The following is a 12,549-nucleotide window of genomic DNA, read 5'->3' on the forward strand; positions in this document are numbered from 1 at the left end:
GGGACCAGGAAAGCAGCTCATTCTGATACACAGCCTGAGAAAAAAAACTCCATCACAATTACCAATTTCAAATTAGATCCCACTGCAAGAAGGCAAAGCATTTAAATACCAGGACACCAAATTTGTTATAAAGCACAAGTGCCAACCAGAAAGGTGACCGAAACTGCTATTAAACAGTTCTCCATTAACTTGAAACCCACAGCAACTCCACAACACAGGCATGTTACAAAATTTAATGCTTTCAAATGACACATCTGCAGCCTTTCTTTTATGTGCACCAAAATGAGGTCTACAGCAAGATCAAGACTTCTAAGCTGAATTTTATTGCTTTTGGAGACCAGAAAGCTTTAGAGAGCAGAAAGCCAACAACAAATGTGGAAAAGAAAGCACAGAAAACACCATATCATAAGCAACAATCCAGCAGGAACAGAACTTAATTAGGAAGTAGAAAGCGAGCTAAAACAAAAAAGGAAGTATAGAAAAGGAAAACTATTAGCTAGAAGGGATTCAAGAGGCAGTGTAATTCCAGAATACCTACTGAAGTGCTTTTATATTCAAAAATGCCAGTTTATCCCAGTCACTATGATGAAGCTATCATACTGCAATCTACTAGCCACCTGGTGTGGCTGGAGTTAGTGGTCTAGCAGTGCTTATTTCCAGCAAAAAAAGGCAAGAGATTAATTTCTTCCCCCATCTTCCTCCTCAGGTGTCCAGGTCCTAGTTATTAAATTCACAGTTACATTCAGTTACACAAAAGGGTAATGACTGCTTCTCTACAGGCAAATCTCAGAAGCTATAGCATGGAAATAAAACCTGAACCACCATCTGATGGGAGTAAATTAGATTTCTCCAAAGCAGAAAAGAGAGAGAACAGAACACCAACAAAAGAAATACTTGCATAGCCATTTATAGCTGTTTCCATAGCAGTATAAAACACTTCAATTGCTTCAAGTGCCATGGATGACAGCATAACAAAAGACATCATATGATAGGCTGCAATGCTTTCATGCACCAAGGCAATATATTCTGGGTTGGGTATGAAGAAAGCAAGGAATATGCATACACTGCATTAAACCCCAGAAAAGCTGGGTTAGTGGTTTGCTTTGCTATCCCACAGAAACTCAGTGACCCAAAGGCTGCACTCGTTCTCCTCCCAGATACCTTGTGCCTATGGCCACCTCTGCCATCCTCACCCTTCAGTCATCTTAACTTCTGCAGCCAATCCAGTGAGTTACACACAATGAGGCACACCAGCCTGCTGACTCTGGTTTCACCTCTGCTATGTGAGATTTGGCTTGTGCTCACATAATCTACTCCAATGTACCCTTTAGTAAGTATTTAAATTTCAGCTAAACTGAGGAAGGCAGGGAAAGACAGTGCCTTGCAAATGACCACCACATTTAGTCACCAAAATGTTTTTTGCATCAACCTCTGCTTAAGTCTCATATGGCAAAAGAACATTGATTTAGTAAAACCAGTGCATAGTTAGTAAGTCTGTACTACTAAAACATGACAGTAGGTACTATGTGCCCTTCAGCAATTTTCAGGTGGGAAGGGAAAAGGGCAAGCAAATAGATGAAAGCCTTTCACCAAGCATATTGACTACAGCCTGCAAAAGCGAAAAGGATTACAGCACAGGCCACAATACCTTGATAACCCTCCTGAGTCAGACCCAACCAGACTGTGAAATAAGCCTAGCAATATATCTATAAGCCTGCTTATATCTATTGTTTGGATCCATGGTATCACAAGACATACCTGACAGAGTGTGAGCAAAGAGACATCTACCTACCAAATCACCTGTACTGCAGAAAGGAAAGACAAATCAAAGTCATCTCTGAACAGCAGTCCCTCAGAGAGGAGAAAATGCACAGCTATTAAAAAGGAACTATGAAGAATCAGGCCATCACCCTTTTCAGACAGATGAGATATGCCTTCTATCATCTCAGCTCCAAGTAAGACAATAACACTACTGCAGAGTCCCTGCCCAAGTTCCCTTAAGTAAATGACTTTTACATGCCCACTGACAATCTACATGTTCTCTGGATACCTTTTCTCCAGGTCGAATGCTGCCACATTTCAGGAGATTGATGTCAGCCTTGCAGTCATCCATAAAGCCACAGATCAACCGATAATCACTGAAGATAATGGCTGTCATTTTGGTGATGTACTGATGGCACTGATACTCAGTGATGTTGCCTCTGTGATCCACCAAACAGGACACCAAGAAGCCTTTGCCAATAGGTTCATCTGCACACTCCTTTATCTGTTATTAAAAAAATAGAAAGAATAAAAATACAATAGCTGCAACTCCTGAATAAAACCTCTTACAAAAAAATAAAAAAAGAAATATCCTCAAAGAAACTTCCATCTGTAGCTTCAAAATCATTTGGCAAAGAAACCCTCAAGGCTTTAGTTTGGTTTTCAGTAAGCTCAGAAATGTGAAATACCTCGTGGGTGCCAGTGTCTGAGAAAGCAAACACAGCACCCTTGAGGATTATACACCCTATTGCTCAATAATCATCTTTCATAATAATCACATGGAGCCCCTGCAATCAAGTGGACTTGTAGGAAAAATGCTAGTTTGACAAACCTTTGTTTAGAAAAGTGAGCATACTACAACATCAGTAAATCATATTTGGACCCCCATTAGCCACCTGACCTTGCAGACTACATTTTGGCTAGAAGTGAGACTGATTCAAAAGTCAACACAATTATTTATTGAACTGTTTATAACTTGCTGGAAGTTGAAAATTACTATAAAGGAAAATCTACATCAAATCCATTTTTATTAGGCTCTTTGTAGGAACTGTCTCCTGGTACTAAACCATTTTAGCCTAAAACAAAAGTAAAAATCACAGCAAATACAAGCAGTGTGGGGATTTGAAAAGCAGCACACATGAACATACAAGTCCCACTATAAAACACAGCCTGCCCTGAGCAGACAGTAAGGCCAAAATCATCACCTTTAGAAGTAAAAGATGCAGGCAGTTTTGACAGCCTTTCCCAAGGAAGTGGGAAACATGGCTACTTACCAGTTAAAGACGCTCTTGTGAGAGGAATCTTGTGGGAGGAGTAGTGCAATGCCTTCCTCCATGGAGTACTGAGATTACACTCTTTTTAACCCTGAGAAGCCTGTGTCAAAATATTTGCCCAGTTTCGGTGTGCCCTGCTCAGGAGCATGCTGAAAGCTGCAGCCCTAATGATGCAGAAAGCACACTTGGCAGCCAGACACTAAAGTTCAGAGGTGACAGTTTTTCCAGTTATAGGTACATGTATTGACTTGATTACATCAAAGACTTGTTCCTGTACAAACACTGAAGGGCTCATCTGTCTAAAGGAAGATCCATGGCAATCAGTAACCCAGATGGGTTCAGGTACCGAGCAAGGGAAGCACTAAGGGAACAAGTAGTGAACCATTCTACCAGTTTTCTACTGCCAAGTTGGAATCTTCATACTTGGAAAACTTTAAAAACTAGAGAGCCATCTCTAGAAAGATCTATTTTAATACAAACAAAAATTAACTCAGAGCATCCTGTGACAGATTCTTTCAGGCCTGACTAGATGAATTAAACAGATCTCTCTGTCGCAGATTATCATATAATCACAGACTTGTTTGGGTTGGAAGGAACCTTTAAAGCTCATCTAGTTCCAACCCCCTGCCATGGGCAGGGATGCCTAATAATACACCAGGTTGGTCCAACCTCTGTCCAGCCTGGCCTTTATGAGGCCATTACTTTCTATGTAACAAATAAAACACCCAGTATGTTAAACACCATTATCTGATAGCCCTGCAGGTTGGTAGAACATTTTGTATTTAACCTACATAACTACTAGGAAAACATATTTCCTATGGTCAATGTAGTTGTTCTAAATAAGGCATAACACATTTTGAAGTGAAAACACATGTGAGTCATTGCAGGGTGAAAGGGAGAGAGTTGAGCAAGCTCTCTCCAAGAAAGCTGCATCTTGGATTTGGCCCTACTTCAGCTCAAGAACTGTGAGCCAAACCAGCACAACAGCAGCATGCTGTTTTTGGAAAAGCCTGGCTTTGGAAACAGCCTCAGAGCTCCATGGCCTGAGCCAGCGAACTGTGTGAAAAACCCAAGTGATCACATTATTGCCTGGCGAATTCTGAAGCAACCACCATTATCTGGTAGCCAACTATAATTCTAGATTAAAACTACTGCCAGAACTTCCAAAAATCACTAGAGTTGAAGAAAAAAAGTTGAAATTTAAATCTGTATTTTGCTGATTAAATTAAAGGTGCACTTTTCAGAACATAATCAGTTGGGGCAGTCACCAATTCCCACATGACATTTACTAGAAATTACTCTTCTAGTTGTGTTCTGTTCTTAATACAAAGCAGTACTTAAAAATCAGAGCTTAGTCAGCCTGCAGGAAAACACCTACCTGTTAGTGGGAATTAAAGAATAATATTAATTGGCTGACACTGTATGTTAGCAGCATATGCCCAGTATATATCTTAAAGAGTATTGTAGAAATACCTTTAAGAAACTGGTGGGATGGTTTATGCACCTGCCTCAGTATAAGTATTAAAAGAGCAAACACATGAGATTATCGTTCCTTACCCAACTTTTTTTAACTAAAAGCCACTCACCAAATGGCAAAATATCAGAAGTTTATGTCATCATTCAACATGATTTTAAGAGAAACGCTGATGGTTAATGTACAGCTAAAATTCTATATACTTCTCCCACTGTTTTTAGACATCACGTCCCAGATTTAGAGGGCATCATTTACAGCAGTGCTAGACTGTCACTGTATATGAGTGGTAATTAAACAGACTATTAAAAGAACATTTTCAAGAATGCCTGGTTGTAAAAATTCTGCAGCAGCTATATGACAAAAAACAGAGAGATACAATCTTTCCTATGACTGGAGGAAAGTGAGATTCAACAGATTTGACATTGTTTGTATTTGGGAGCTACTTGGGAAACTCCAAACACAATATAACCCTTTGATACAAGCTGGTTTCCTGCCACTGTTTAATCTTCTAGCCTTCTTGTGTTAACCATTTTCTTGATCTCTTCTTATACTAAAGGATGGTTTCCCATTAGTGCTATTCTCACAACAGCTGAGTCAGTGCTGAGAGGAGGAAGCAGAACTCTAGCAGGCCATGAAGAAAAAGACTGTACAACTAATTCCCGAATTGTGGAGTCAGGCTGCTGCCGACACTCAATTTCTCAGATCCTTGTGCATTCCTCTCAAATGAAAACTCTGTATCATTAAGATCACAGAATGGTTTGGGTTGGAATGGACCTTAAAGCTCTCTTACTTCCAACCCCCTGCCATGGGCAGGGACACCTTCCACTGGACCAGGTTGCTCCAAGCCCCATCCAACCTGGCCTTGAACACTGCCAGGGATGGGGCAGCCACAGCTCCTCTGGGCAACCTGTGCCAGGGCCTCAGCACCCTCACAGGGAAGAACTTCTGCCTAAGAGCTCATCTCAATCTCTCCTCTGTCAGGTTAAAGCCATTCCCCCTTGTCCTATGCCTGAGGGCTCTTGTCAAATGCCCCTCTCTAGGTTTCTTGTAGCTGCTTTAGGCACTAGAACTGCTTCAAGGTCTCTCTGGAGCCTTCTCTTTTCCAGGTTGAAGAAGCCCAGCTCTCTCAGCCTATCTGCATAAAAGACTCATTGTAAAGAACAGGTACGTAACCATGTTAAGTGATTCCATCAAATCATAAATACTTGGGTAATTACTCATCTTAAACCTGCTCTGAGCACTGACACACTCCTCATACCTAAGTCTGCACCCATGAAAGCTGTACCTAAGGAAAAATAAACTGCCAACATGAACTGGGGCTGGAGAAACAATCTGTTTATTCATGCAACTGATTCTCTTTCAGGAAAACCTACTTTAAACACCACAATAGAGCCATCAACTACAGCAAACAGAATTTTTTTAAAGGCAAGTTTATGGGTAGGTGAAATTATTCTGACAGATGTGTAAGTCACGTTTTCAGAATAGAGTTTAACGACTGAGTTGAGTGAGCTGAAGCCCTGTTGGGGAAAGCCTTAGTTTCACTGCTTCCTTCAAGTCTACCTGAAAACTACTCCAACAAGAGGGAAAAGACCTCACCTTAGGTCCTCAACATGGCTGAGCACACAGCCTCGAGAGCTCTAGCATGAGCACAGGGAAAGAAATTATTCATAAAGTAATCTCTGAAGCTGGACTGACATGTGTTGATGCTTGAGAGAGAGGACTAACTCCTAGCACAACCTAAAGAGGAAGAGAGTCCTTAACAGAGTGTCCTTAGAGTAATTAATCTTTGAACTTCAAAGGTAAAAAAAAATGTTTATTGACTGTTTGATACCTACATGCTTATCCTTTCTGCTAGCAAGACACAATCCAGATCCAGTCTTACACTAAACTCAGTAGAACCCCTACAACACCAACACCGTTACACTTGATAAAGAGGGGACAAATTCAAACCACAACAGATTTCTGACAAAAGCTCAGGTAAGAGCTGATGGGTTATTAGTTTAGCATTCCCCAACCCCCTTTACCTGGCACCATTAAGGTATGTGGCTTCTTTTCCGCAAGCAGGTTGCATTAGTTCACTTAGTATTTTGGGATATAAGACTAGAGCTTCCCCAAACTCAAAATGTTATTTGCACATTAATTCGCTATCACAGAGAAATGGAAAAAGCCTTAGCAGCCATGCCTTTCTTCTGGCTTACCTCTGCAATAGTGGACTTGCAGACTTCCCTGGCCACAGATTCAAACTTTGGATCTGTAGTGAGGTTCAGCTTATAGTTCCACAAGAGCTGTAGAGAGAGCATTTGTAGAAAGGGGGTTTAGGACCTTCCCATGAAGAATGACAAATATTTTTGCTTCAGAAAAGAAGGAAACATCATTTATTCCCAGTCTGTATTATCATCCTATTAAAGCGCAACTATCAGTGAAATGTCTCCTTGACAACACCTCTGTCCCTTCTTTCTGCAACCATTTTCGGATATTGAACAAATTCAGCTGTCTGAAATCTCTGTAAGCTCATGAGCTGACTCATTAAAAAGAAATATATCTAATGAAGACAATTCCATAAGTGAAAGCTCTAACTTTCTGCCTGCTTCATATTTAGCAATGTCTTTAGCTCACCACCCCTTTCTGCACCACAGCGTGTCTGCCTGAAGCAAGCAATCTAACAAGAACAGAGCTTCAACATGACCAGATTTCATACTGAAAATCTAAAAAAAAAAAACAAAAAAAAAAACACATAGCAAAAAAGGAAGGAGACAATGCAGCCAGTTACTTCGGTGAGGGGTTGTGACCAGACAACCTTTTGGATGCAGATATATTTCAAACCCATCTCTCTTTTGTTTAGAGTAATGGCACTTTAGAAGTTAGACTATGAAACGCCTTGATAAGGGTGACTGCTCTTCTAGGAGCCAGAGATTAGCTCACACAGAAGCGCTGATGCACTGGATCATTGTGCAAGAATCTATCTTGCACAAGTCACACCCTGCAGATATATACGCATCCCAGATGTCTTCCTGAGGCATCATAAAGTAAAAATACAGAGTAAGGCAGCAAAATCTCAGCAGATTAATAGATGAGATGTTGCCCAAGAGAAGTCTATTAGCTCATCTAGGGTTTTTTTTTTCCTAGGAACTTCAGCTGCATTCATCACAGAAATCACAGAATGGTTAGGATTGGAAAATACTTAAAGATAATTTTTCTTAACACAAAGATTAAGTAGTTTTAAAAATCCACTTTGAATTCTCTGCCTTTGTGACAGAATCAAAATACTATCAAAAAGATAAACAGGGCAAACAGTTATTTTGGGCTTTCAATTGTACACAAGACACTAGGAAAACACAAACCCATGCCTGTAAGCAAGGAAAGCAGTTTTACATCATCTCCAAGAGGGTGGCAGCACACATAGGGAATTAAAAATTGAGTCTGCACAACTGCACCGTCTTCGACACTTTGCATCATGGTTTTGAGTTGTGAGTAGTTAAAAAAGGAGCTGATGGGAAACTAGGGTATTTTAGAGGGAGTAAGTTATAAATATGCAGGTTTAATAGATGAAAGTGAATAAACAGAGAACCTGTCCTCACAAACAGTGCTGCAGACTGCTTCCATGTCAGGATCAGAAGGACAATAATGAGGTCCAACAATGTAAGAATACACCTCTGTATCTGTAATCCCAAATTTTGGAGAGTCTTAAGTGAGATGCTCTACAAGGGAACCTTCCCACAGGCAGAAGGAAGGCTCATCTTGAAGCTTAAAAATCCTGCTTATGGCACTAGACAGCATTTTCCCAGAAGATGATCAGCAGTTGTACTAGCAAAGACTGCAGAGAGGCAAAGAAAACACTTGGAAATGAGACACATCCCTCTGTGGTCTAGCTTTTGATCACTCCCCTTCAATTTCTGCCTGGGAAAATGAGATTTTGCCCACACTTCCTATCTGTGAACGGCTTCTGCAATCCACAGCAGCCTGACGCCTGCCTTGTGGCGGAGATGCTGTCATTTGATCCAGCAGAAAAAGGTCCAACTTTGAATTCTCAGTTCCTCCTACATTCAGATGATTTCTGTTGGCACATTCCGATATCAGGTAGGTAGTTTTTAATTACTACAGTTTTCTCTTTTTCAAGAAAAAGACAAACAGAAATGTGATATGCCCTTCATCTGATCCCACCCTGCACAACGCAATTACAGCTGCCAGTGAAGTCAGGCAGCACACTGCTAAAGGTTAATTTATAAACACAGCTAGCAATTGCTAGTTGTACAGCATGGCCAAGTTTCATTTCTGGACTACATCTTCCAATTATAAACTAAACTACAGCTTCTGCAGCAACCAAAATCAGGTCCATCACTGAGGCATGCACTTGTCTCGTGTCTCAGGCTAACCAAACAATTAAGGGGCTTCACATGGTGCATTCTAACAGAATGTGAACAAGAGAAGCCAAAAGAAACCTAACACCAACTTTAGGTCTGACGATTTTGGGGGGAGGGGGATTTGTAGAGTCTTGGTATTTGAAGGGTCAGCTCAACAGCCTGAAAACTGGCTTGCTCACTGTTTGCTCACTGTTAAACACAGTGCTGAGAGGAAATCTGTTCTAAAACCAGTCAAGTGGTTCAAACTGCCTCTGAGTATCACCACCCCCACACACACACATTTTCCAAGCAAGTCTAAGAATTCAGCAGCTGTGAAAGCAATACAGAAGGCTTCAACAGCTGAAATGAAGGGTTTAAATCCAGCACTGCTCACATCTTTCCCCAAAAGAACACATCATATTGCTCCCAGTAATTCAAGGGAACCACCCCAACTATAAAAGAGAGAAGAAGTCTGCTACCCTCCTCTTATACAGAAGTGCAGCATATAAAGCTCTTAATTATGGGCCACTCTGAATTCTACAGTAAGACCGTAGTGGCTATATACCCAGTTAAAGCAACCACCTTGTGTTCTTCCGTCACAGGCCAGTACAGACACCCAAATACATTCTGATTAACATCTTTTACAAACTACCAAACTGTGCAAAATACCTACGGTTAAGAAGGGATATAAAGGTATAAATGTCATACCTAGAGTGTATATAATAAACTAAATAAACCAAAGCATAACTTACGTGATTGCAGTCTGAAGAGATTTCATTATCTGACTGAAAAGAGAGAGAAAAAAAGTCAGTTTACTGCTGCTGTCATGCATTTAACATACATAAGAGTGTATACTTCTAGAAACTGCCATAATGTCAATCAGTTTGCACTGTAGGAAACAACTTGACATAAGCAACAGGAAATCTTAAAAGCTACATACAAGGAGTGATGACATCCAAGTACCAAAGAGATCGAAATAACAGGTACCTCAGACACAACGCTGTCTTAGTTCTACAGAACATAAATAGCACAGGAGCAGCAGCATTTATGTAGATGCTGCAAAACCATAATGAGCCCACTGTGTGTGGCCTAATTGTCCAAATTAAGACAGAAAAAAACCCCACTTACGGGAAAGCAAAGATGTGGTAGCAGAGTTTTAAAGAAAAAGTTTTAAGCATACCAGTGAAGGAAAAAGGTAGGACTTGCTTCCCTCCCCCAGACTGAAGTGCTCCTATTCCCCATTTGAGAAGGAACATCTTTTCTTCCAGTTCAAAAGCGGCTGGTTCAAAGCAGCCCTGAGATTTACTTCTTCCATCAGGAGAAACATATAACCTCTAATATTAGTATGTTGTCCAAAAATATTCCCTACATTCTCCCAGGGAGCTGCTTTGAAAGAACTCTTGCTGCAACACACTGTCCTCCTTCAAGCCTGACCAGCCATCACAATGGAATGCTCCTTGAAACCTTGGTTCATCGTGCAAATCCAGATCTCACCTCCAGAGCAAACCAGTGCAAAAGCAGCCCAAGATCACCTGGACATCTGGCCATTATACCCACAGGAAAACCAACTCTGACTCACAACACCTCTGCTTCCACCGCTGTTTAAGATGCCAGGCATGCTCCAAAAGCCATACTAAAAACCACTCAAAGCTTAGACATTGGCACTAACATGTTGGAGCTCAGATATTCAACATAAGAGAGCAAGCATTTCACCAGGGTTGGAAGCAAGCAGCCTTCATCCCAAACCAATTTTCAGGCTTTTACCACTGCATGACATGTTTCACCAACACTTGCACCATTCCTGCTTTGGCGAGCACAAGCACAAGTTTATGGGGAAAAAAGAGAGCACGGGAAATGCTTCAAAGTCCTTAATTACAGCATTATTAACTGCAACACTTTCATTTTGTGTAACAGCGAGTAGCAGGAATTACCTCTCCCCTTAGAACATAAAAAACAAAACAGTACCTGAAGGATCACAGTAATTAATTGCTATTTGGTCAGACTGACACCATCTAAAACCGTATCTCCCAAAGAAATCATAAATTTGAAAATTAGGATAGCAACTTTTTTTAAAAGCTTAGCAGATGCTGTTCATTACCCTCTGCCTGCAGAACTGCAGATCTCACAACCAAAAACTAAAATCCCTGACACCCAAATCACACTATTTTAAAGCAACCTCCAAAACCCTTTCATGACTTACAAAGTGGGTTTTTTCCTTAATTTTCTGTACCCATCCTAATAATTCAGCAGCAGAGATTTGAGACTAAGCTCACAGCAAAAGCTGAGTCAGAATGCCCTCCACTGGAGTTGCTGCCTCAGTTCTTTAGTCAATGATAGATCCTTTATAAAAATATATAGGCCAGCACTGCAATTCTCCTCTAGAGGAGAGGACTTACTAATCCTAGAACAGTTTCAGTTGAAGGGACCTTAAAGCCCGTACAGGTCCAACCCCCTGACACAGGCAGGGACACCTTCCACTATACCAGGGTGCCCAAAGACCCATCCAACCCAGCCCTGAACACTGCCATGGATGGGACAAGCAGAAGCACCTGTAAGGGGCAGATAGCACTCTCCCAACACCCTTCTGGTGGCTTTGGTTATTTCTGCATGCTCCAACCCCGTAACCTTTCTTCAGACGCACCAAAGATTAAAGCTCAATTTTTCTGGGAAGATGAGCTCAAGAAGATAACAGACTGGTTCTCACTGACTTGCGAAGCTTAAACAAGCTTTTCTTGAAATGCACAGCACTGAAATACCAGCCTTCCCCACACTCTGCTGCAAACCTCAACTCTGTGAAAACAAGCCTTATTCTGCTAAGAATAAGGGAAGTCAAAAGGGACCTTGACTAATAAGCTTTAGTACTGCATACATTCACAGTTTAGTACTTAAATATGCAAAAGCACAAGATCTAGCCACTACTCCTTTCACTGCAACAGGAGATGGTCACCTCCTAGCTAAAAGCTATGATCTTTCCTTCCCTCTTACATTGCAAGTGTGGGAGAGAGCTGGGTTCAGCGGCAATGCTGACCTGCTTCGCCCAATTTAAGTTAAGCAAAAAAATAATCTTTTTTATCTTGTGCCTGACAAACTGAAGGGCTGAGTTTGAGGAAGGAAAAGTCTCCCCAGCACAATTTACATCACTTCTGCCTTCCTAAAGAGGCAGCCTGTGGGCCTCTATCTACCCAAGAAACCTTATAAAGACCAGCAGTTTCAGAATATGCTTGTGTAGTAACAGCACGAGGAAAAAAAAAAGGTAAGTTTCAAATTACCACTAAGAGAAGTTGAGGAGCAAGAAAAGCTGCATTGTGTCATTCCCACATGGAGAGCTTGAGGAACAGGAATGCTCAGACCCCCAGGGCAGGGGGAAGGAGAAGAGCAGTCCAAATCAGCACCATGTGCTAGTCATTTTAGGAGAGGAAGCCAAGTGCAAGGAAGACATTCAACTGATCAGTGAGGCAGAAGGACTCCTCTTACATCCCCTAATCCAAGGATTAAAACCAGACTTTACAGAAAGTACATGTGCCACTGGGCACAGAGAAGCTGTTGTTGTTTAGCACCTTCAGTGGGAATCTATTGCCTCCCTTGGCAGTTCTCTAAAAAGCTCTCCAAACTCCTACTCGTACAAAGACTCACATTCCAGAGTATGAACACTGCCTCCTACCTTCCAGGAAAAGCAGAGTTTAGAACACATACCAGCTAT

General features: G+C 41.3%; 1 protein-coding gene across 1 annotated transcript in view; it reads right to left on the reverse strand.

The window, feature by feature from the left end:
- GLG1 (golgi glycoprotein 1) overlaps positions 1-12,549 on the reverse strand; it is a 91,885-nt gene that overhangs the window by 38,426 nt on the left and 40,910 nt on the right. The window contains exons 2-4 of the mRNA XM_005152261.3: positions 9,602-9,634; positions 6,708-6,794; positions 2,051-2,266 (exon numbers count right to left, since the gene is read on the reverse strand). Coding sequence (XP_005152318.1) covers positions 2,051-2,266; positions 6,708-6,794; positions 9,602-9,634 — 336 coding nt within the window. The remainder of the gene's footprint in view (positions 1-2,050; positions 2,267-6,707; positions 6,795-9,601; positions 9,635-12,549) is intronic.

The sequence above is a fragment of the Melopsittacus undulatus genome, chromosome Z, assembly GCF_012275295.1.
Source record: "Melopsittacus undulatus isolate bMelUnd1 chromosome Z, bMelUnd1.mat.Z, whole genome shotgun sequence".
Lineage (NCBI taxonomy): Eukaryota > Metazoa > Chordata > Aves > Psittaciformes > Psittaculidae > Melopsittacus > Melopsittacus undulatus.